General features: G+C 43.2%; 2 protein-coding genes across 7 annotated transcripts in view; both read right to left on the minus strand.

Annotated features, from left to right (window-relative positions):
- The window catches only part of FSD1L (fibronectin type III and SPRY domain containing 1 like), an 87,907-nt gene extending 80,283 nt beyond the window's left edge, over positions 1-7,624 (minus strand). For 2 of the 6 annotated variants that reach the window (XM_033237898.1, XM_033237900.1), the window contains exon 1: positions 7,548-7,622. In XM_033237898.1, coding sequence (XP_033093789.1) covers positions 7,548-7,592 — 45 coding nt within the window. In that variant the 5' untranslated portion in view covers positions 7,593-7,622. Of the gene's footprint in view, positions 1-1,355; positions 2,080-7,547 lie in introns of those variants that run through there. The other 4 variants (XM_033237901.1, XM_033237903.1, XM_033237902.1 and 1 more) reach the window with 3 other exon arrangements.
- Positions 7,625-11,519: 3,895 nt separating this feature from the next.
- The window catches only part of SLC44A1 (solute carrier family 44 member 1), a 199,241-nt gene continuing 185,181 nt past the window's right edge, over positions 11,520-25,579 (minus strand). The window contains exon 16 of the mRNA XM_033237917.1: positions 11,520-11,746. Within this exon, the coding sequence (XP_033093808.1) occupies positions 11,732-11,746 (15 nt within the window). The 3' untranslated portion in view covers positions 11,520-11,731. The remainder of the gene's footprint in view (positions 11,747-25,579) is intronic.

A 25,579-nucleotide genomic window follows, 5' to 3' on the forward strand; every position in this document is an offset into this window, starting at 1 on the left:
TTACTTCTACCGCATATAAGAGGAAACAGATTAATCACAGTTAAGTGACTTGATACTTATCACAGAGCTAGTAAATAGCATCCTGAAACCCATGTCTCCGGACTTTGCTCCTTCATTTGACCTCTGCTAATGTCCATTCAAATACCATTACTTTTACCTAATAAGCTGAGAGATGCTTTACAAATTTAGGCAGAGACAATATTTTAAACCTATACATATCCAAAATACACAAAATGTAATTTTTAAATGTCTTACGAATAGTCACGCATACCAAGGTGAGTTTCAGGACCAACACATACAATGAAATCATGTGCATTTTTGTTAAATACTATAATAATCAATGCTCAACACATCACTATTCTCTCATGCCCTCAGCAAAGTGATAAAGGTGAATCTAGACAAAATTGTAGAAAACGTTGTTCTAAGTCTTTCCCGTGCTTTCTAATAATAGAAAAGAAGAGCCTCTTAGATATGTCTTTGTTTTCCCTGCTACATTATTAATACTCCTCGTTTTTTCTTTCCTACCCTGCACTATATTTCAATTACGTTATAGTCTAACAAAGAGAACAGGGTGGTTATTTTCATATGGAGATTATGACTGAATAACTCACTTCTAACTGTATTCAAGACATTGGCTTTGTTCTCCAAACACTTCTTCTGAATCGAACCTTTACGATTATATAACCTTTCCTCAACTGTTCGGAAAGTATAAAACATTCCACGACGACCCCTAAGTGTGCCCAGCAACAACAACTGGTCAGAGAGTGGGACGGCTGCCCTAACAATTGAAGTCTTTTCCCTCCATTCAACGAACACTAAGATCTACTTAGGAAAAGTCTTGGGAAGGGGAGCGGGTGGGCGGTACAAAGGAGATTGGGTCCCCGACCTAAAGAGCGTGGTGCTGAGACGGGACTTGGTCGAGGAAAAAGCCCCAGCTTTCGGCGTCAGCAGGGAGACACCAAACAAGGCTGTGCCTCGGTTTCCTCATCTGCTGAGGAGGGATACACCCCCACCAGCACGCTCGCAGGCTGCGGGCATGAAAACGGGCCTAAAGCATTGCAGAGTGGCTGATTTTAAAAGGGGGATGGCTCCCTGTTTTTCCTTAAGAGTCAGGGCCCCGGACAGAGCAAAGGGCAGAGGCCAGCCCGAGTCACCGGGCGCGGTCCCCGCATCCGTGCGGGCGCCTCTTCGCTCCCGCCCAAAGAGCGGCAGGGCGGCCTTGCCCTCCGCAGCAGCAGCCCGGACGCCCGGCCAGGTCCACCCCGCGTACCCACAGCCCACGGGCCCAGGCGCCCCGCCCACTCAGTGCCGGCCCGGCTTGTCTCGGTAGCCCCGGGCTCCCCTCCCCCGCTTACTTTCTGGGAGTCCATGGCGAGGGGCTAAGCCGGTTGGGCTCGAACCCGAAACGACGAACCGTGTGAGGAGGCTCAGCGAGATCGCACACCCCAAGACCGCTACTCACTGCACTGCCCCAGCCCGCACTGGCACCGCCCGGCCCCACCCGTCCGCGCCCAGCCCGCGCGCGCCGTCGCCGCGCCGCGGTTGCCAGGGTGAAAGGGCGGCCCGCAGAAGGGAGGGGCTGAGGAGCACCCCGCGCCTGCGCGCAGCGGCCGACTGCACCCGGGAAGTAGCGGTGGAGGGTGGGGACCGCTGCCGGTCGGTCTCCAGCTAGTGCTTCTGCAGCCTGCGGTCCCTTCCCCCATCCTTTTTCCTCCAGCGACAGCAGTCTCTGCGGCCCTGAAATAGGCCACTGGGCATCCAGCAGCCGACCTGTGGGGAGGGTCCGGGGAGGAAAGAGTATCTGGTGCTGGAGACAGATGAGCCTACCCTCCACCCAGCACGCATCTGAAGCCCCTCCCCATGCTATCCTTAGAGGGGCAGCCAGTCTACAGCGGACCCAGCGGTCGGAAGGAAGGAAAAGGGCTGGAATGAGGATGTAGCGAAAACGTGGGAAAAGGCCTTTAGGGGATGTGGTGGAAACGTAGGAGGGGGGATATAGGGATGAGAGTGGCGGAAACGTGGTTATGGGATTAACGTGAGCTTTGGGGCCTGGCACAGTTTTCTCGGGGACCCACCCACCCCGGCACCTTGCTACCTGTATTATTTTGAGCAAGTCACTCTCCCTGAGCCTGTTTCATCTGTAAAATGAGAGAAATAATGCGGACTTTGCAGAGGATTGTGAGGATTAAATAACGTATGGTACATATTAGTACTAAATTATTATTATTATTATTATTATTATGGTGCCATCTTGGCTTACTGCAACCTCCGCCTTCCAGATTCCAGGAATTATCGTGCCTCAGCCTCCTGAGTAGCTGGGATTACAGGCGCACCCACCACACCTGGCTAATTTTTTGTACTTTTAGCAGAGACTGGGTCTCGCCATGTTGCTCAGGATGGTCTCGAACTCCTAAGCTCAGGCAGCCCACCCACCTCAACCTCCCAAAGTGCTATGATTACAGGTGTGACCCACTGTGCCAGGCCCATTATAGTCATTCCTAGTGGGGAGTTAGAACCTGCTCGGTGTGACCTGAGGCGGCAATGAAGATTTTTAGAAAGCCTGGAATTTAGTAGGCTTGAAAAAGTTCCTCAGGCAGAGAGGCCTCATCTTCCATTTGGATGACTCTGGAGAGGCTCACAAAAGTTCAACTGGACAGTCATTTATGATGAATGAATAAAAGGGAAATACGTACTGAGTACCAGTTCTACAAACAAAATTCAGTAGTGGACAAGGCCCTGTTTTTCTCACGGAGCTTACAATCTAGTATAGGAGGCCAACCAAAAAAAAAAAAAAAAAAAATTAACGTGCTAGGTAGTTACAAGTGCTAAAATTGAAAATCAGGCCGGGCATGGTGGCTCACACCTGTAATCCCAGCACTTTGGGAGGCCCAAAGGGTGGATTGCTTGAGTCCAAGAGTTCGAGACCAGCCTGGGCAACATAGCAAAACCCCGTCTCTACAGAAATTTAAAAAAAAAAAAAAAAAAAAATTAGCCAGACGTGGTGCTGCAAGCCTGTAGCCAGAGCCAATCAGGAGGCTGAGGCGGGAGGATCACTTGAGTCCTGGAGGCAGAGGTTGCAGTGAGCCTAGATCACACCACTGCACTCCAGCCTGGGCAACAGAGTGAGACCCCAGCTCCTAAATAAATAAATAAATAAGGCAAATGGATTCAGAGAATTGGGAGGGTTTAATTTTTCATAGAAACGTCAAGGAAGGTCTCTCTTGGAAATGGCCTGAGTGTAAAGTGGCAAGATGAATTGTACAAGGATCTAGGGAAGAACATTCTAGACAGTAGGAACAACAAATACAAAGGCCTTGTGCAGGGAAGGAGCTCTGTGTTTGAGAAACTATTTATTCTACAATGTTGTCGTTGCATCTTTGCATGGATCCCTCTGACTGTACTGTGATTTTTTTGAGGGCTGAATTTCTTTTACCCCATATCTGTATCCCCAGCTCAGAGTCTGCCACATAGTGTGCACTTAATATATCCTTTTTTAACTGCACAGAGATGTTCAAGAAATAAAATGAAAGTTACGAAAGGGAAAAGAGGAGCTTGGCTAAGGCTAGGTGGGTAGTGCTTAGAACGCCAGGGTCCAGGGTGGGCCCTTTGTGCGCCAGCTGAAAGGAGTAGTGGCATGCAGTCCTGCAAAGAGATGCCCATCTCTTAGTGCCAAGAGAAGAGAGCCTCCTATTCAACCTTTCCCAACTCCATGAGGAAGAGCAAGTGCAGCCAGGTGCCCAGCCATTAGCCCACTGCTGCAGCCACAAAGGTCATTCCTTCACACTGTGTACTGCAGCTGAGTCAGTTTCCCATGAGGGAGAAATGCAGCCTGGGGATTGGAGAACATCTAAAGTCTAATCACCAGACCGCGTGCTTCCCGGCTCTGCCCCTGCTTGCCACTATGGGACCCACCACTAAGTGGAGGAAACAGGACTTGGTGATGTCCCCACTTCTCTTGCTGCAAGGACTTCACCTCACTGCTGTCAGAGGGCAATTCCTGGGCACTTTATGACTGACAGGCACAACCAGAGGAAGAAAGAGGCTTTTGGGGACAGTGAGTTGCAGCTGAAATGTGATCACCAGACTCGGTCACAACTCCCACACCCCAGGAGCTCACTCCTGGCTCCTTGCCTCCAGCTTCCTGAGTTCTTTCCCTGTAGCCCAGCCAGCAGACTGCAGCTTTTGACAACATCTCTACCCCATTTGACTTCTGCCCTCACCCAATCTCTGTCTCTGGCCAGTCTGGCTCTCCTGCCCAGCTCATCCTGGGCCTTTTGCTTCCCCTCGTTCCCATCTGGGAACAGCTAGTTCCTTCTGACTGTGACTTCTGTCTTCCCCAGTTTGTACAAGTTCTCCCATCACAACCACTTACAGAGCTGGGCTCTAAGTCTCCCACCCAATCCCTCCCAGTACCTCTGGCCTATTGGCAAGTGCTTTGCGTTTTCTGTACTTATTTTTTCACAGCCAAATCCATTTAGAAATTTTCAAAAGTAGGGCCGGGCGCGGTGGCTCAAGCCTGTAATCCCAGCACTTTGGGAGGCCGAGACGGGCGGATCATGAGGTCAGGAGATCGAGACCATCCTGGCTAACACAGTGAAACCCCGTCTCTACTAAAAATACAAAAACTAGCCGGGCGAGGTGGCGGGCGCCTGTAGTCCCAGCTACTCGGGAGGCTGAGGCAGGAGAATGGCGTAAACCCGGGAGGCGGAGCTTGCAGTGAGCTGAGATCCGGCCACTGCACTCCAGTCCGGGCGACAGAGCGAGACTCCGCCTCAAAAAAAAAAAAAAAAAAAAAAAAGAAATTTTCAAAAGTAGTTTTGCAATAAAATAAAGCATTTGTTCTTAAATGTGATCCCTGGACCACCTGAATCCACATCTGCTGGTTACTTCTAAGAAGTACAAATTGTCCGGCCTTATCCCTGGACCTACTGAATCAGGAACTCTTGGAGGAGAGTCCAAAAATCTGTGTTTTAACATTTCCTCTAGGTGACTCTGATGAATGCTAAGCTTGAGAGTCATTGAACTGAGAGAAAGCAAATTGTTTACAAAAAACGAGGGTCAGGGAGAGAACTACAGAGGCATAAAAATACCACTTCAAAACCTAGGTTTCTTATTCTTAAAAAGCCTATCTAGTCACAGACATTTATCCAATTGAGGTCTCTGGGCCTCCAGGAACCTCTTTCTGAGGAAACCTCAAGTTAGGATAGCCTCATAGAGAGGCTGATGTAGAGAGTCTGGTGAAACTGTCTCTCCCAGAACCAGGTTCTCTATCTTTGAGTGGTGCCAGGCATTGCCTGCAGCCCTGGGCTACTTCACATATTCTGAAATTCCTCCATCTCTTAGGAGAGAAATTTCCTTCCTTTCAGTGTTGCCAGCAGTCTTCCCTGTTGGGAGTCACTATAGGGCCATCGGCATGGAGTCAGCAGTCTGAATTTAAACCCAGATGTTGCTGCTTACCAGCAGCGTAGCCTTCGGTGAGTCACTTAACCTTGCTAAACCTCAATTTCCTCATCTGTAACCTAGCCATCAGAATAGTAGTAATTCCCTTTTAGGGTTGCTGTGAGGATTAAAGGGGATTATGTAGGTCAAATGCTGGCTAGTATTGTTTAACAAGTGGTAGCTGTTACTAATAATTACTCTCTTACTCATCACGTTCCTCCTGTTTTACCCTTGCACAGCTCTTTTTCCTTCTGGATCTTTGGGGCCTTAAAAGACCTATTCTCACCACAACTCCCCTTTTCCCTGTTATACCTGTTTTTTCTGGAGCAAAATCACTAGTCAAATGCTGCCGTTTGTTGAAGGCCGAAATCTTTGCCCATTGCTCCCTGCTACTATGTCTGGCCTGAGTCTTAGCATTTGCCACGCAGCCTGGGAAGACTCCAAGGCCTCTCTAAGCCTTAGCTTCTTTAGCTGTGAAATAGAGATCATAAAAGTAGCACCTACAAGGGTTGTTGAGTGGTAAATGATATAATCCATATTAAATTTTGAGCACAGTGTCTGGCATGTAGTGAACATTCGAAAAATATTAGCATTATCATCTCTTACCAACTGTAGAAACCTAATTAATTCCGATTTTTTTTTTTTTTTAACAGAGACATGGTCTTGCTGTGTTGGTCAGGGTGGTCTTGAACTCCTGGCCTCAAGCAGTCCTCCCACCTTGGCCTCCCAAAGTGCTGGGATTATAGGCATGAGCCACCATGCCTGACCTTGTTTTTCTGGCCTTCTTCTGAGTAAAAACCAAACTCACCCAAAATCCCTGCAACCCCTCGGAAGTCAGAGCAAAAATGTCTGATCCTAGGCACTCATTACAGAGTCTCCCAGGAGGGTGATATGGTTTGGCTGTGTCCCCACCCAAATCTCATCTTGAACTACAGCTCCCACAATTCCCATGTGTTCTGGGAGGGACCTGGTGGGAGGTAATTGAATCATGGGGGCAGGTCTTTTCTGTGTTGTTCTCACGATAGTGAATAAGCCTCACGAGATGGTTTTATGAAAGCGAGTTTCCCTGTACAAGCTTTCACCTGCTGCCAATGTAGGATGTGCCTTTCGCCTTCCGCCATGATTGTGAGGCCTCTGCAGCCACATGGAACTGTGAGTCCATTAAACCTCTTTTTCTTTATAAATTACCCAGTCTCGAGTATGTCTTTATCAATAGCATGAGAACAGACTAATACGGATGGAAAGAATGGTTCTCCCCTGATGCGAGCTGGCACTCTCTACTTGAAGAGCTCTAAGCCAAGTGGGAAGCAGTCACTGGACACATACCTGACTAGTGAAACCATGTGAGAAGAGACACAACTAAAGCACCTGTGAGTATATGGCCCGAAAGGAAAAATTCAGAGTGGATATGATCATTGAATTCAAATTTCTGTAGGGCTATTGTATGGAAGAGGAAGCTAACTTGTTCTCTAGCATCCCATAGGTATAATTAGACCCAATTGGTGGAAGCTACAGGAAGACAGTTTTCCATTCAACAAAATGTCCAACTTTCTAACAGAGTCATACAGAGCTGGAATAGACTGGTAGTGAGATCCCCATTGGTGCAGGTATACAAGCAGGGGCTGGACATTTGCTTAGCAGAGCATTCATAGGGGGATTCAGGCACTGGAAGGGTAGGGTATCTGGTAGAAATAACTTTTTTTTTTTTTTTTTTTGAGGCAAGGTCTGGCTGTGTCACCCAGGCTGGAGTGCAAGGGTGCAATCTCGGCTCACTGCAACCTCCGCCTCCCAGGCTCAAGCCATCCTCCCACCCCAGCCTGCTGAGTAGCTGGGACCACAGGCACATGCCACCATACCCAGCTAATTTTTTTTTTTAATGTTTTGTAGAGATGGGTTTTCGCCATGTTGTCCAGGCTGGTCTTAAACTCCTGAGTTCAAGCAATCTGTCCACCTTGGCCTCCCAAACTGCTGGGGTTACAGGTGTGAGCCACTGTGCCCAGCAGAGATAACTTTTAACATCTTCCTGAACTGTGAGGTTACATCATTCTCTAAACTGGAAGGCAAAACCATTCATTCCCTTTCTGACTCAGTTTTGTAATTATACTCACATTTAGAAGGCTCTCTGAATCTCCTTTCCCCACCCTCACTCCCATGTGGTCCACTGCAAGAAGCCCCACTCCTTCCTGGGAGAAGGCCTGGGAGGGATAGTTAATTAAACCCTAGCCATTATGATGTGATTGTGTCACAATACCTTCTCCGTGTGTAATGGCCTACTTTATGCTGGCACTAGGGACACTGAGATGATTAAGGACTAGAAGGCACAAGTGCTTTCAATCTACTCTGCCATGGCTCTGGTCATGCCTCTGAACTCGTCATATTCAGAGAATGATCAAGGACAAAGCAAATTTATCTGCCTACCAATCTCCTCTTTGTAAAGCATGGTGGCCCCCAGCCAGATTTCTCCAACACAGAGGAATAGACTCAATGTTCCTAGGAAGAACACTGCTCAGCAGCCCCTATCCCTCTGCATATACTCTGAAAATGTTAAGGGCCACGTTGAGACTAGGGAGATAAAGAGCCATCGCAAATTCACTGCACTTCTATTTCATTGGCTAAGCACCCAGACTCTGGTGCCAGACTGTCTGAATTCAAATCCCAAGTCTTGCCAGTTGTGTCTTTGGGCAATTTCTTATCCCTTCCATACCTCAATTTTCTCATTTCTAAAATAAGAGTATTAACAATATCCACTTGATAGGTTTGTTATGAAGCTAAATGACTTAATGTATATAAGATGCTTAGAATAATGGCAGACATATAGAAAATACATAATATATGTGAGCTATCTCTTATCATTTTCTAAAACAAACTGTTCTTCTAAGCACAGCACCAGGAAATAATAGTGTCTGTGAGCCCTTTGGTACTGCAGTGCCATTGCTGCTAGTGAAGATGGTACTGTGTCAGCACTTCCGGGGAAAATAAGCCTCTTGAAATCCATCCTTCATTATGAAGGTCAATCTCTACTTTTCCACAACAAAAGAGTTTAAGGGAGAAAGGTGATAGGACTTATGCTAGAAGGGAAGGACTTAAGACAGGGAAAGGGAAGATTGGACCCTTTCCAAGCCAAAGAAACAGCCTGAGCAAAAATGGGCAACAATGGAAGAACAAACCCAAAAATGGAGGTAGGGGATGAAATGAGTGGAAAGTGCAACCTTCAGTACCCAAATATTGGGGAAGCATTAGGAGGACTTTAGAATATATAGGAGATCAAATATTCTACAGCCATGAAAATTATCTTTAAGAAAAATACATAGCAATGAGAGAGTTTATAATATTACACAATTTTTTAAATAGCTAGAATAATTTTTCTTTTTCTTTCTTTCTTTTTTTTTTTTTTTTAATGAGACGGAGTCTCGCTCTGTCACCCAGGCTGGAGTGCAATGGCACGATCTCAGCTCACTGCAACCGCCACCTTTCGGGTTCATGCCATTCTCCTGCCTCAGCCTCCTGAGTAGCTGGGATTATAGGTGCCTGCCACCATGCCTGGCTAAATTTCTTTCTTTCTTTTTTTTTTTTTTTAATGAGACGGAGTCTCGCTCTGTCACCCAGGCTGGAGTGCAATGGCACGATCTCAGCTCACTGCAACCGCCACCTTTCGGGTTCATGCCATTCTCCTGCCTCAGCCTCCTGAGTAGCTGGGATTATAGGTGCCTGCCACCATGCCTGGCTAAATTTCTTTCTTTCTTTTTTTTTTTTTTTTGTATTTTTAGTAGAGACAGGGTTTCACCATGTTGGTTAGGCTGGTCTCGAATTGCTGACCTTGTGATTTGCCCACCTTGCCCTCCCAGAGTGCTGGGATTACAGGCATGAGTCACCACACCCGGCCAAAAAATAGCTAGAGTAATTTTTCTAAATACAATGGGATGATACCTACTATAGAAAAGTAACCAATGCATTTGTAAGTTTTTATTTTGTTTATACCTTTTAGCTCAGGTGAAGTGACATCATATATGAAGCTCAGCCTGGCTTCCTGTGATCAAATACAACACTGTTTGTGTGTGTGTGTGTTGTTTTTGTTTTTGTTTTGAGCTGGAGTCTTTCTCTGTTGCCTGGGGTTGGGGTGCAATGGTGCAATCTTGGCTCACTGCAACCTCTGCCTCCCAGATTCAAGTGATTCTCCCGCCTCAGCCTCCTGAGTAGCTAGGAATACAGGCGCCCACCACCACACCCGGCTGATTTTTGTATTTTTAGTAGAGATGGGGTTTCACCATATTGGCCAGGATGGTCTTGAACTCCTGACCTCAAGTGATCTGCCTGCCTCAGCCTCCCAAAGTGCTGGGATTACAGGCGTGAGCCACCACACCTGGCAACAACATTGTTTTGGTTCAAATGTTTGGGTCTCCACAAAATCCATTTGTTGAAATCTTAACCCCCAAGGTGATAGTAATAGGAAGTGAGGCCTTTGGGAAGTGACTAGGTCAGAGGCAGAGCCCTCATGAATGGCATGAATGAAAGAGTCCTGAGAGAAACCCCTCAGTCCTTCCACCAGGTGGGGATGCATGAAGTGAGAAGGTGCCAGCTGTGAACCAGGAGGCAGCCCTTCACAAGATACTGAATCTGCCAGCACCTTGATCTTGAACTTCCCAGCCTCCAGACCTGTGAGAAATAAATTTCTGTTGTTTGTATGTAAGCCACCCAGTCTGTGGTATTTTGTTACAGCCACCAGAAAGGACTAAAACAAACACCTGTAAGTAGTATATGTTTATTTTTCTGCTACATAAAAGTGAATCAAAGACAAACAAATTGGCTTTGATATATAAACTCAAATTTGGCATGATTTCCTCATGATGAAAAAAAAGGAAAAGGGAAAAAGTGGGTGGAGAGAGAGATTAATAGGGGTCAAACTGTAATGGTCTCTGAATTCCAGGCCAAAGTGTTGGGTTCTGAGCATGTTGTGTGGGGGAAGCCACTTGCATGTTTATGAGCAATGAGTTATTTTAGGACAGTTGATTTGGCAGGAGAAATAGGAAGGACGTGTGTGGGAGGAGTCTGGGTGAGGAGTTGACTGCGGATCCAGAGGCCCAGACCTCTCCTATTCCCTGCCCCTTCCCTTTCTTGGTTAGATCCCTACAGCCCCCCTTTCCCCCCACTCCATCACCACCACCACCACCACCACCATTAGAATACAGTAATTACCTTAACATTATACATCTTTAAGTACTTTTTCAGGCAAATGGAAAAAATAATACATTGGCCTGAATGAAGATGGTTGACTTTCTTCCGGAGTCATCTAAAACAGAGGTTGGCACACTTTTTCTGAAAGGGCCAAATAGTCAACATTTTAAGCTTTGGGGGCCATATGGAATCTGTCACAACTTTGCAACTCAATCACTGTAAAGCAGAAGCAGCCATAGACATGAAGGATTGGGTGTGGCTGTGTTCCCAATAAAACTTTATTTACAAAAGTAGCTGGGGGCCATATTTTATCAACTCCTGATCTCAAATAATATTGTGTTATTTTTTAGAAGATAATTCTGTGATTCTTTTGTGCCTCTAAAGACTCTCTGGTCCTCCATCTCAGACACTTTCCATATACATACACTGCCATCATGAGAGGAAGTATACCATTGATAAGGTGTTGGGGTAATTATCTTTGGAGCAATAATAAGCAAAACAATGTTAGTGTGGAGAGCTTTGGAGTTAGAACTAGATTTGAATCCTGACTCTGGCAAGTGTGTGATCTTACACATAGCACACAAACTCTCTGAGTCTCCGTTTCTTCGTGGGCAAAGTGGAGATAATAGGTGCAACCTTACAGGGCTATTGTGAGGATTAAACATATATATAGCACCCAGCCTAATGCTTGGCATGGAACAGGCACTCAATAAATAGCAGTTATTAACCCACATTGGCTCTATAAATAGCAGAGTCAAAGTCGACAGACCCAGCCTGAACAAGAATTTCGCTGTGGATCTAGCCTTCAGGCCAGTATTGGCACTAGAGTGAGAAAAGGGAATCATTTAAACATACCCAGGCTAGAAGAGAAAGCAACATTAAATGTGAAGACAGTGCTGCAAGACAGATTTCTATCAAATGCTTTTGATTATTTATTAGACAGCCACACTGTACCAAATCCACTTGGCTGTTGGTGGTTCGAGAACCTTGTTACACGCTTTCATTGAAGTAATAAGATCCTGCTCTTCTTCATAATCGCAGACTCTCAACAGCTGGTGAGTGGGAGAACTTCATGTAAACAACCTCCTCTGAGTTCATTCTTCCGGGCTCATGAGATCAGTCACCTTTTCTTCAGCTGAAAGATCAACACATCAAGAAAATGAATGCTTCTGTCCTAAGGGAACATGACACAATGAGAAGTAATCAATAACTAGAAATAGTGTGGGATCGCCTTTAAAGAAAACATTATGAAATGTAAGAAGGCTACACACACACACACACACACACAGATTAACACATTTAAAAAGATATCTGAGAGATCCCCTTATCAACTATGTATTCATGCACAAGTTATTTAAATTCTCTGCCTACATTTCCCAATGTATAAAATAAAGATAATTATGGTTTCCTTAAGGTTGTTGTAAGGATTAAGTGCTTTGGTAAATGCAGTGAACTTAGAACACTGTCTGACACATACCGAGGAAGGCTAGATTAGTGTTTGCCATTGTTGGCATTAGTATTATTCTTTGACAAAGAGATTTTTAGAATAGTTGAACTGAATCAGACACACCTATGATGAGTCAAATTCAAAGCTAATCTGCAAAATTTGATTCTATGGTACTCTCAAAGACCAAAACCTGAAATGCAAATGAAACTTTGAATTTTTCACTCCTGTAATTCAGTCAGCAGTGGGTCAGGTCAGACCAGGATAATGGGTGTTCTCATAGTTTGGTTCAATTCAAGAAATAGTGACTAAGTAAATTAACTGACGATAAGAATTATAATGTGGTTCTTTAAATGGATATTCTTATTGCTAGGAAATACACACTGAAGTATTTAGGACTAAAAGGCAATGACGTGTGCACATTATTCTCAAATGATCCAAAAGTATTAGGTATATACTATATACCTAACAGATATGTGTGTGTATATATATGTGTGTGTATATATATAGAGAGAGAGAGAGACAGAAAGAGTATGGACCTACTATTCTCTGTATTTATCTATATCAATCTAGATACTTATCCAGACAACTATCTATCTAGATCTTAATAGCTAGATATATCTAGATATCTATCTATACATAGAGATAGATATATCTATAGATAGATATCGAGATCTAGATAGATGTAGAGAGAGAATGGATGATCATATGGGATAAAACACATGTTTAACAAAGGTGTAACAATATGTAACATGGTGTTTTACGTACCATTCTTATTCTTGCAGCTTTTCTCTAAGTTTGAAATCATTTCCAAATAAAAAAGCCCCATTAGGATGGGTTAAAAATTAAAAATAAGGGTAGGCTCAGTTTGGTTATCAAACAAGCCCAGAGCCACTGCAGGACAAGCAGAAATAACAAGATACAGTCCTAACCACAAGATGCCAGGAGAACTTGGACTTGCAAGAAGGGGATATGAAACAGTTCTGTGATTCAGATATCTAATGAAGTCAGGTGAAGATCTGCTACATCCGTCTCCACAAGAGGCTCTGCTTGTCTCCATGTGGTTAAAACAGGTCACATGTAGCACTAAGAATAACGTTGCTTGAAACCCTTACCAAAAGTTTCATTTTAGGATTTTAGTCTTGAGATTTTAGTACATGCCAGTTATTGCTGATCCCCCTGCCTCAGACTTTTCTCAACTTCAATCCATTTGGCAGGCTGCCGATAGAATAAATCCCTAAATTGTTGCTTTCACCACATTAGTTCTTCACTCAAGAAATTAGCAATGGCTTCCTATTTTCCACAACACCTCATCTAAACTTAGCTGTCTTGCCAGTTTCATTTTATTTATTTATTTATTTATTTAATTTTATTTATATGAGACAAGGTCTTGTGCTGTCACCCAGACTGGAGTGCAGTGGCATGATCATAGCTCACTGTAACCTCAAACTCCTGAGCTCAATCAATCCTCCCACTTCAGCCTCCTCGGTAGCTGGGACTATAGGAGCTCCATGCCACATGCTATTCCATTTTATGATTTTTACATACTTTGACTTGCAGTTTCAACTTTCATGATTTTTTCCCCTTTACTGAAAATAACAAGACCTAAGATTAGACTGACATCTGACTGATGGTTGCTTGGTTATGGTCATGTGGTGTAGTCACTAGGCTTATGCCAAAGCTGTGATTTGTCTGATGTTAAGATAAAAGTTCTTTCCTCCCATTTTTCTATTTAAATAAACTTTTTTTTTTTTTTTTTTGAGACAGAGTCTTGCTTTGTCACCCAGGCTGGAGTGCAGTGGCACAATCTCGGCTCACTACAGCCTCTGCCCCCTGGGTTCCAGCGATTCTCCTGCCTCAGCCTCCTGGGTAGCTGGGATTACAGGCGCCTAACACCACACCTGGTCAATTTTTGTATTTTTAGTAGAGACGGGGTTTCGCCATATTGGCCGGGCTGGTCACGAATTCCTGACCTCAGGTGATCCACCGGCCTGGGCCTCCCAAAGTGTTGAGATGGACTGGTGTGAGCCACCACACCCAGCCAAATAAACTTTTTATTTATTTATTTTATTTATATGAGACAAGGTCTTGTGCTGTCACCCAGACTGGAGTGCAGTGGCATGATCATAGCTCACTGTAACCTCAAACTCCTGAGCTCAATCAATCCTCCCACTTCAGCCTCCTCGGTAGCTGGGACTATAGGAGCTCCATGCCACATGCTATTCCATTTTATGATTTTTACATACTTTGACTTGCAGTTTCAACTTTCATGATTTTTTCCCCTTACTGAAAATAACAAGACCTAAGATTAGACTGACATCTGACTGATGGTTGCTTGTTATGGTCATGTGGTGTAGTCACTAGGCTTATGCCAAAGCTGTGATTTGTCTGATGTTAAGATAAAAGTTCTTTCCTCCCATTTTTCTATTTAAATAAACTTTTTTTTTTTTTTTTTTGAGACAGAGTCTTGCTTTGTCACCCAGGCTGGAGTGCAGTGGCACAATCTCGGCTCACTACAGCCTCTGCCCCCCTGGGTTCCAGCGATTCTCCTGCCTCAGCCTCCTGGGTAGCTGGGATTACAGGCGCCTAACACCACACCTGGTCAATTTTTGTATTTTTAGTAGAGACGGGGTTTCGCCATATTGGCCGGGCTGGTCACGAATTCCTGACCTCAGGTGATCCACCGGCCTGGGCCTCCCAAAGTGTTGAGATGGACTGGTGTGAGCCACCACACCCAGCCAAATAAACTTTTTATTTATTTATTTATTTTTGAGATGGAGTCTCGCTGTGTCACCCAGGCTGGAGTGCAGTGGCACGATCTCGGCTCACTGCAAGCTCCGCCTCCCGGGTTCATGCCATTCTCCCGCCTCAGCCTCTGAGCAGCTGGGACTACAGGTGCCCGCCACCACGCCTGGCTAATTTTTGTATTTTTAGTAGAGACGGGGTTTCACCGTGTTAGCCAGGATGGTCTCGATCTCCTGACCCCGTGATCCACCTGTCTCGGCCTCCCAAAGTGCTGGGATTACAGGCTTGAGCCACCGCGTCCGGCCTAAACTTTTTAATTTTAGAATAGTTTTAGGTTTACAGAAAAGTTGCAAACATAACATAGAGCTCCCATCTACCTCAGGTCTAGTTTTCCCTATTGCTAACATCTTACATTACTATGATACATTTGTCACAACTAGTGAACCAACACTGGACACGGCTATTAGCTAAACTCCATACTGCAAGGTCCTCTGAACAGGCTACATGGTGGCTGAGTCATTGTGACCCCTGTGACCTACACATACAGGCCTCCTGGAGTCACAAAGCCTGGAGCAACAGGAGAACCACTAAAGAAGAAGAAACAGTTAGTTCCTGCCTTAACTGATTAACCGACCTTGCAGCATTCCACCATTGTGATACGTTCCTGCCCTACCCTAACTCATCAATCGACCTTGTGGTATCATGCCTGTGACCTCCCCCCACCTCATGACTATGCACCTTGTGACATTCTTCCCCTGCCCGAAAAAGCTGCCCCTAACTAACTTTCCACTACCTACCCCAAACCTATAAAACCAGTTCCACTCCCACCACCCTTCGCTGACTCCTTTCTTGGACTCAGCCCACTTGCACCCAGCCTTGTTGCAACAGCGTTGTTGCTCACACTCAGCCTGTTTGGGTAGTCTCTTCAATTAGGCACACGCATAACACATACTTTATTCAGATTTCATTAATTTTCTCTGATGTCCTTTTCAGTTCCACAATCCTATCCAGGAGACTGTATTATATTCAGCTTTCCTCCTTTTCTTTTCTTTTTTTTTTTTTTTTTTGAGCTGGAGTCTCACTCTGTTGCCCAGGCTGGAGTGCAGTGGCGCAATCTCAGCTCACTGCAAGCTCCGCCTCCCAGGTTCACGCCATTCTCCTGCCTCAGCCTCCTGAGTAGCTGGGACTACAGGTGCCCGCCACCATGTTCGGCTAATTTTTTTGTATTTTTAGTAGAGATGGGTTTTCACCGTGTTAGCCAGGATGGTCTCGATCTCCTGACCTCATGATCTGCCTGCCTCGGCCTCCCAATTGTTTTGTTTTTTGAAACAGACTCCTGCTTTGTCACCTAGGCTACAGTGCAGTTGCACCATAACAGCTCATTGCAGCCTCGACCTCCCGGGCTCAATGAATCCTCCCACCTCATCCTTCTGAGTAGCTGGGGCTACAGGCCCACGCCACCACACCTGGTTACTTTTTTTGTATTTTTTTTTAGAGATGGGATTTCACCATGTTGCCCAGGCTGGTCTTAAACTCCTGGGCTCAAGCAATCCACCTGCCTCGGCATCCCAAAGTGCTGGGATTATAGGCATGAGCCATTGTGCCTGAATCTCTTCCTATTTTTAAATTTTTTTTTTTGAGACGGAGTCTCACTCTGTCGCCCAGGCTGGAGTGCATTAAATTTTAAAATATTATTTAAAAAGCTAAATGTAACCCTTAAGACTAAAGTATACAGTCTAATAAATGTGATTTCATTACACTTGAATGCTGTATCTTTCCTACTACCCTTGAACATGAAAATTCACAGCATAATCTAGCTCATCCCAATGAGTGACTAGAAGATTCAATTCAAAGCTTCCTGAAACTTCTCTTTGTGTCAGATCCCTTGGGAGCCCAGAACACCCTTCTCCAACTTCAGGTCCAAGACTACATCTGATTAACTGGTCCAAACAAGTTTTCCTTCTATATATGTATGGTATAAAGGAATTATTATATGGATATTGAATCCCCTGGAATGAATCTCTACTTTTATCTTTTCCATCTTATTTTTGCCCTACTTTCTAAGAGACGTCCTCAAATTCATCTTTCAACCCTTCTATGAGTTTTACACTTTTTTCTATTTTAAATATTTTTGTTCTCTGAACATTCCTCTTTTAAATAGCAAACTATTTTCTTTCTTTCTTTTTTTTTTTTTTTTTGAGACGGAGTCTCGCTCTGTCGCCCAGGCTGGAGTGCAGTGGTGCAATCTCGGCTCACTGCAATCTCTGTCTCCAGGGGTTCAAACAATTCTCCTCCCTCAGCCTCCCAAGTAGCTTGGATTACAGGCACGCATGACCATGCCCAGCTAATTTTTGTATTTATTTAACAGAGACGGGGTTTCACCAGATGGGCTAAACTGGTCTTGAACTCCTGAACTCAAATGATTCATCCGCCTTGGCCTTCCAAAGTGCTGGGATTAGAGGCACGAGCCACCGCACAGCCTAAATAGCAAACTAGTTTTTGTTTTATTACAATCCTTTCTATTATCTGAGTTTAGTCATTCACAGTTTTCTTCTACCTTATAGTCTGTTTCCTCTAAGTTGCTTTGTTGTTGTCTTTCTCTTTGTTTTGATCTCTGTCTTTCACGGTAGAGACTTGCCCCAAGGGTCTGGTAATTCTTATTTAAGAAAGCAGCACTAAAACTAATTGGAAGTTTTTATTCGCAGGTAGATCTTGTCATTGAAATGCTTCACTGTATAACAACTTGATTGGACTTTCTGGCTAGAGAACCCCATGTGAGCATCTTTAGGCATTTTCCTTTGGGCTGGTTAGATTCCCTGGAGAATAATTTTTCAGTTTCCTGCTTGGTGGGTCAAGCGGGGGCGGAGGGGTAGGGAATGGTGAAGGAGGGGGTGGCGGTGCGGGGGCAGAGGGCGGCGGGTAGCTGGGGCGGTGTCTTAATCCCCCTGACTTAATATGATACCTCTGTTTTGGATGCTCCTCCCTTAAGTTCTGTTTTAACCTCTTCAGAGAATACCTCTCTGTCTGCTGAGGATGAGAAAAGGCAGTTGCCTGACTGCACAGACTAGGGGATGGTGTCTGAAGATGTTAATCCTCATTTCATATGCTCTATCCTCTTGGCTATCCCCTTTTGTGGGGTACCCATTTAAATCTTTCATCCATTTGGGCTGCCTTTTTCTTACTGATTTGCAAAAGTTTTTGTTTGTTTGTTTGTTCGTTCGTTTGAGATGGAGTCTCGCTCCCATTGCGCAGGCTGGAGTGCAGTGGTGCGATCTCCACTCACTGCAACCTCCACCTCCTGGGTTCAAGCAATTCTCTTTCCTCAGCCTCCCAAGTAGCTGGGATTATAGGTGGGCACTACCACACCTGGCTAATTTTTATATTTTTAGTAGAGACAGGGTTTCGCCATGTTGGCCTGGCTGGTCTTGAACTCCTGACCTCAGGTGATCCACCCCTCCTCGGCCTCCCAAAGTGCTAGGATTACAGGAGTAAGCCACCACATCTGGCGATTTGTAACATTTTTATAAATTTTAGTTTGGAGTCCTCTACCAAATATGTGCTTTGCAAATATCCTTTTCTAGTCTGTGGCTTGCCTTTTCTCTTTTAATGGTGTCTTTTGATGAACTGAAGTTCTTAATTTTTACAGTGTCAAATGGAAGCCTCAAACAACTCTCCTGCCTCAGCCTCAATTTTAGCAACTTAAAAAGGAATAATGTAATTTAGAAGTCTGGCTATCTTTCTGAGCTTGCTATAATATGCTGCAATAGAACTTGCACCGAGCAGAAAACCGTCTTCGTTCCAAGGTTCAGGGTTATGTTTCTTGTGCCAGCTGTCATCAAGATTAAACATTACCAGACACAAACTATACCTTGCTATTCTAGGATCACTGGCACCAGTAAACAGGAAGAAAGGGATCAGTCTTGGATTGTTATGGCAGACCATATGGTAACAAAGCTTTGGTCCCTAAAGGCAGAAGGATGAAGCTTCCAGGCCCAGGGAATAATTGTCTCTGCTTCCCTTCTTTACAACTTGCATGTTAACCTAATATCATTTTGGATAAATTTAATGCAATCCTACAGATATCTCGCCACTCCTATCTTCAACAAAGCAAAACAGAAAGACTAAACATTCTGTTATACACAAATGATAAGGTTGTATTACCTTTAACAAGGAGTGGCTTGAAGAGACAGTTGGCCCGCTGGCTAATTATTGACAAAGAGAAGGACTATAAATCAACTTTTCAAAAATAAGAGCCACCATTCAACTGTTTTTGGCCTATAACAATGATAACTTCAGGCTGGGTGCAGTGGCTCACCCCTGTAATCCCAACACTTTGAGAGCCTGAGGTGGGCGCATCACTTAAGGTCAGGAGTTTGAGACCAGCCTGGCCAAAATGGTGAAACTCCATCTCTACTAAAAATAAAAAAATTAGCTGGGAGTGGTGGTGCATGCCCGTAATCCCAGTTACTCGGGAAGCTGAGGCACAAGAATTGCTTGAACCCAGGAAGCAGAGGTTGCAGTGAGCCAAGATTACGCCACTGCACTACAGCCTGGGTGACAGAGTGAGATCCTGTCTCAATAAATAAATAAATAATGATACCTTCATATAATCAGCTTACTGTCTTTGGCAACTTTGCTGTAAGTAGTTTGTTGGAAGAATGCCAGGAAATAAAATTCCTCAAATTAAAGCTGCTTTGTTGAACACAGCACAGAACAGGGACTCTATAAATATTTATCAGGTGAATTTGAGGGTGCTGAAATGGGTGTATGAGTTATAACTGCCTAAAAATCACTAGACTTCAAGGCTGGGCGCGGTGGCTCACGCCTTTAATCCCAGCACTTTGGGAGGCCGAGGTGGGCGGATCACAAGGTCAGGAGATCGAGACCATCCTGTCTAACACAGTGAAACCCTGTCTCTACCAAAAATACAAAAAATTAGCCGGGCCTGGTGGTGGGTGCCTGTAGTCCCAGCTACTCGGGAGGCTGAGGCAGGAGAATGGCGTGAACCCGGGAGGCGGAGCTTGCAGTGAGCCGAGATCGGCCACTGCACTCCAGCCTGGGTGACAGAGTGAGACTCCGTCTCAAAAAAAAAATACTAGGCCTCAAATTATTTTAGCCAAGCTACATGGACAGGAATTTGGAACTTATTTGTCTCTTTGTCTCTATGGAGACTCTTGGAGCTGATCAGAGGTACAAACTATTTTCAGGTGCATGCCCCTCTTATGATCCTCATGTCTCAGAGGAGGCTATCAATCTCTTACTCATGCCAGTTGACAGGTAAGCAGCATGGACCAGTCAGTGTTCAGCTATACTCCAGGCCCTTGTTAGAGAATGAAATATACTCATCTCAAGCCGGTATTTATCAAGAGCTCAACTAAGACCTACAGACCAATGGAATAGAATTGCAAATCTAGAAATAAACCTACATATCTATAGTCAATTGATTTGGACATTGACAAGGTATCAAGACCATTCATTTGAAGAAAATAGTTGTTCAACAAAGGGTGATGGGACAACTGGATATCCACATGCAAAAGAAGAAAGTTGGACATCTACAGATATGTCACACATATACACCTACATATACTCCGTATATGACATATATATACTTAATTCAAAATAGATCAATGACCTACATGTATGAGCTAAAACTATACAACTCTCAGAAGATAAACTTAAGGCTAAATATTTATGACCTTGGATTAAACAATGATTTCTGAGTCATGACAACAAAAGAACAGGCAACCAAGGAAAAGACAGATAATTTGACTTCATCAAAATTTAAAACTTTTCACTTCAAGGAATACTACAAGGAAGTAAAAAGATAAGTCATGGGTAAGAGAACATAACTGTAAATCACATATCTCAGAAGGGACTAGTATATATCTAGAATATATAAAGAACTCATACTCAACAACAAAAAGACAATCCAATTTTTTAAATGGGCAAAGGACTTGAATAGACATTTCTCCAAAGAACATATACAAATAGCCAATGAATATATGAAAAGGTGCTTAACATCATTAATCATAAGGAAAATGCAAAACAAACCACACTGAGATACAACTTCACACTCACTGGATGTCTATAATCAAAAAGATGGAAGCTTACACTTGTCGAGGATGTAGAAAGACTGGAACCCTCATACACTGCTGGTGGGAATGCAAAATGGGGCAGCTGCTGTGTAAATCAACTTGGTATTCCTCAAAACGTTAAATACAGGATTACCATATGACCTAGGAATTCCACTTCTAGGTATATACCCAAAAGAATTGAAAACGTATGTCCACACAAAAACTTGTACACGAATGTTCATAGCAGCATTATTCAGAGTAGCAAAGAGGTGCAAATCCAACCTAAGTATCCATCAACTGATGAATGAATGAACAAAATATAATATGTAACACATCAGAACATTATTCAGACATAAAAAGGGATGAAATACTGGTATATGCTACAACATGATTGAAACTGGAAAACATGCTAAGTGAAAGAAGCTGACAAAAATATTCTACATATTGTATAATTTCTTTTACATGAATCCCAAACAGGCAAATCCACAGCAAAATGAAGTAGAATAGTGGTTTCCAGGAGCTGGGTGAGGGGAATAGGCACTGACTGCTAAAAGGCATGGGTTTCTCTTTGGGGCAATGAAATGTCCTAGAGTTAGATGGTGGTCATGGTTGCACAGCTTTGTGCATATGCCAAAAACCATGAAGTAAACAGTTTAAAATGGTCAGTTTTATGATATGTTAATGATATCTTCATTTTTAAAAAAAGAGAAAGAAAATAACTATGAAATAATTTAGTAATAGATGATTGAGCTCCACATGATAAGAACTATAATTAGGCCAGGCATGGTGGCTCATGTCTGTAATTCAGGCACAGTGAAGCCAAGGGAAGAGGATTGCTTGAGCCACAGAGTTGGAGACATAGAGGGACCATGTCTCTACAAAAAATTTAAAAATTAGCCAGGCATTGGCAGCACATGCCTATAGTCCCAGCTACTCGGGGGGCTGAGGCAGGAGGATCACTTGAGCCTGGAAGGGTCAAAGTTGTGGTGAGCTTTAATTGTGCCACTGCACTCCAGCCTGAGCAACAAAATGAGACCCTGTCTCAAAAAAAAAATTATACTTGTAATTTTACACCCTGTAATTAAGGTATACAGATGCATAAAGAAAGATGAAAGAAGATTTAAATAAAATTGAGATCATACAAATTTCTGCACACCTTGAAATGGTTCCTAAAAGTCTTCTCTGTATTTGAAGATTTAAGTGTTAATGTTTTTACTATTTGCAGTAAATTCCAAATCTTGGATGATGATTAATCTGTAACTTCATTGAGGGAAGCACTTTTTCCAAGGGTACATCTTTATTGTTTTCCCCTCAGTATGCATAATTATTGTCAAAAATTAAAGTAATACAGAAGGGCCAGGTGCTGTGGTGCATGCCTATAATCCCAGCACTTTGAGAGGCCGAGGAGGGAGGATCACTTGAGCCCAAGAGTTTGAGACCAGCCTGTGCAACATGGCAAAGCCTTGTCTCTACAGAAAATTCAAAAATTAGCCAAGCATGGTGGCGCACACTTATAGTCCCAGCTACTCGGGAGGCTGAGGTGGCAGGATGTCTTGAGCCCAGAAGGTGGAGGTTGCAGTGAGCTGTGATCGTGCCACTGCACTCCAGTCTGGATGACAGAGCCAGACCTTGTCTCAAAACAAAAACAAAACAAACGAAAAAGATTAAAGTAATACAGAAAAGCTGTACTCCTAAATCACTCTAACCTTTGAGATAATCTGGTTTTATATCCTTGCAGTTCTTCCTTTTAAGGCAAGATACACATTGTGTGCCCTGTGGATCTGGAAGTGTATCACTTACCTGTGAGTGAGACAAGCAAATGGCCATTGTGGAGATGTGAATGTGGCTTTGTTGTATTTTTTGACCATATGCCCAGTAACTCATTAAAAGTTTGAAGTGAGTATTCCTGCACCATTCAAGAATATCAGAATTTATTAAAGTTATGAGTAACCGGCCGGGCGTGGTGGCTCACACCTGTAATCCCAGCATTTTGGGAGGCTGAGGCAGGCGGATCACAAGGTCAGGAGATCAAGACCATCCTGGCCAACATGGCGAAACCCTGTCTCTACTAAAAATACAAAAATTAGCTAGGTGTGGTGATGTGTGCCTGTAGTCCCAGCTACTCTAGAGGGTGAGGTAGGAGAATCATTTGAACCCGGGAGGTGGAGGTTGCAGTGAGCCGAGATCGTGCTACCGCACTCCAGCCTGGCAACAGAGTGACACTCTGTCTCAAACAAAACAAAACAAAACAAAACAAAAACCTATGAATAACTTCATCGATACCATAGTCATAATTCTAGTAGTGAATGCATACTGTACTGAATGTTTCCTAGGTAGCACAGCCCATGCTGACTATTCTGCATGCTCAGGATAATGGAATCCTCCCAACAATCTGTCTTTTACAGACGGGGAAACTGAGAATTAGATAGGCTAAGTAACTTGCATAAGACCAAAAAGATGGCAGAGCTAGGATCTGAACCCAGATGTGGTTGATCACAGAGTCTAACCTCTGAACAACTATACTTCTTAGAATATCATAGATCTACTCCATATGACAAAATATCCACACAAGTCAATGGGGGAAGGAATAAATTACATAACAAATGGGCCTTACTCCGTATTATATAATAGACTTATTTCTAGCTATTACTAAATATGAAAAGTAAAAGAAAACCATTAAAAATAGAATATAATTGTACCTTAATTTATAAAAGAAAATAATATTTTTTTTTTTTTTTTTTTTTTGAGACGGAGTCTCGCTCTGCCACCCAGGCTGGAGTGCAGTGGCCAGATCTCAGCTCACTGCAAGCTCCGCCTCCGGGTTCACGCCATTCTCCTGCCTCAGCCTCCGGAGTAGCTGGGACTACAGGCGCCCGCCACCTCGCCCGGCTAGCTTTTGTATTTTTTTTTTTTTTAGTAGAGACGGGGTTTCACCGTGTTAGCCAGGATGGTCTCGATCTCCTGACCTCGTGATCCGCCCGCCTCGGCCTCCCAAAGTACTGGGATTACAGGCTTGAGCCACCGCGCCCGGCCAAGAAAATAATATTTTAAAAATAGAAAATATAGGTAACTATTTTACTGATTTGGGGGCTTAAGGAAATTATCGAAAATTTAAATCACATAGATTATAGGTAAAAGTATCACTAACAAAATTAAAAGACAAACTACAAAGAAGGAGAAAGATTTGCTACTAATATGACTGGAAAAAGTGCTAGTATCCCTAATATATAAAAATCTTTTATTAAACAGTAGGAAAATTGGTGACATCTCAATAACAAAATGGCAAAGGACATGAATAGAGAATTTACGGAAGAGAAAATATAAAGGGCTAATAAATTACTATAAAATATTCAGTTCACTAAGAAAAAATACAAAGTAAAATAACAAGGGACTGTCATCTTTTGCCATTAATATTGTTAAAGGTGATGAGAATGATGATATGAGTATCCACCAGATGTGGAAAATGGTGATGTTCATAGGCTTTAGAGCAAAGGATTGGTGGAGCCTTTCTGGAGGGCAATTTGGCAATATGCATCAACATTCATAGAGTACCTTCACCTCTTGATGTAGTAATATCCTTTCCAGAAGTCTATCTAAAGGAAAGAATTAGCAGAGTGCAAAGATATCTCTATAATAAAAAGATTATAAATAAAAGTTTAGTAAAAGGGGATATACTTCCACTATTAAAAATCATATTTCTGAGACTGGGTGCAGTGGCTCATCCCTGTAATCCCAGCACTTTGGGAGGCTGAGGCAGGAGAGTTGCTTGAGCCCAGGAGTTCGAGACCAGCCTGAGCAACATAGTGAGACCTCTGTCTCTATAAAAAAAAAATTAAAGACATCATGTTTCTGAACAATATTTAATGATATAGAACATGTGTATTATATATGTGTGTTCAGATATCTATAGCTAAATCTATAAAAAATATAAAATATCTATATATAACCATACATAATGTTAAATGGCAAGGGCAAGATATGAAAGTTCCTATGTGTATATATTTTATTGTAACTGTGAAAATGGGTGTATATCTAGATAATTATTACAGATATATAAATATATATATAGCAGGAAATAAATATACAAAAATCATAAAAGTCATTATTCTGGTTAGGGGGATGTAGCATAGTTTTTCTTTTCTGGGACTATTTGCTACATATTTTTAAAGGAAAATGTGTTACTTTACTCATCAGGTTAAAAATAACATAAACAAGAGTGTTTTAAAAGTTAATTTCTTGTTGTCCAATAAATATTTAAGTTCTACGATAGCATCCTTAACAAAATGGGCAGAGATACAAAATTTCTATACAAAGATGATCATTATAGCATTATTAATAATCCCTTAATTTTGAGAGGAAATTGCTAAATTCAATTATAGGAGAATTATTGAATAGAATATAGTATGTTCAAATGAAAGAATATTATAATTCAGTTGGTCCTGCTCTCAAGGAAGTTTTAATATCATTGGGAAATTCTAATATGTTAAGGGAAAGAGAAGACAGGCCAGGCGCAGTGGCTCACACCTTTAATCTCAACACTTATGGGAGGCCGAGGAGAGCAGATCGCTTGAGCTCAGGAGTTCAAGACTAGCCTGACTAGCATGGTGAAACACTGTCTCTACTAAAAATACAAAAAATTAGCCAAGTGCAGTGGGCCTGTAGTCCCAGCTACTCAGGGGGCTGAGATAGGAGAATTGCTTGAGCC

Source organism: Trachypithecus francoisi, unplaced genomic scaffold (genome assembly GCF_009764315.1).
Source record: "Trachypithecus francoisi isolate TF-2019V2 unplaced genomic scaffold, Tfra_2.0 Lachesis_group16, whole genome shotgun sequence".
In the NCBI taxonomy this organism is placed as follows: Eukaryota; Metazoa; Chordata; class Mammalia; order Primates; family Cercopithecidae; genus Trachypithecus; species Trachypithecus francoisi.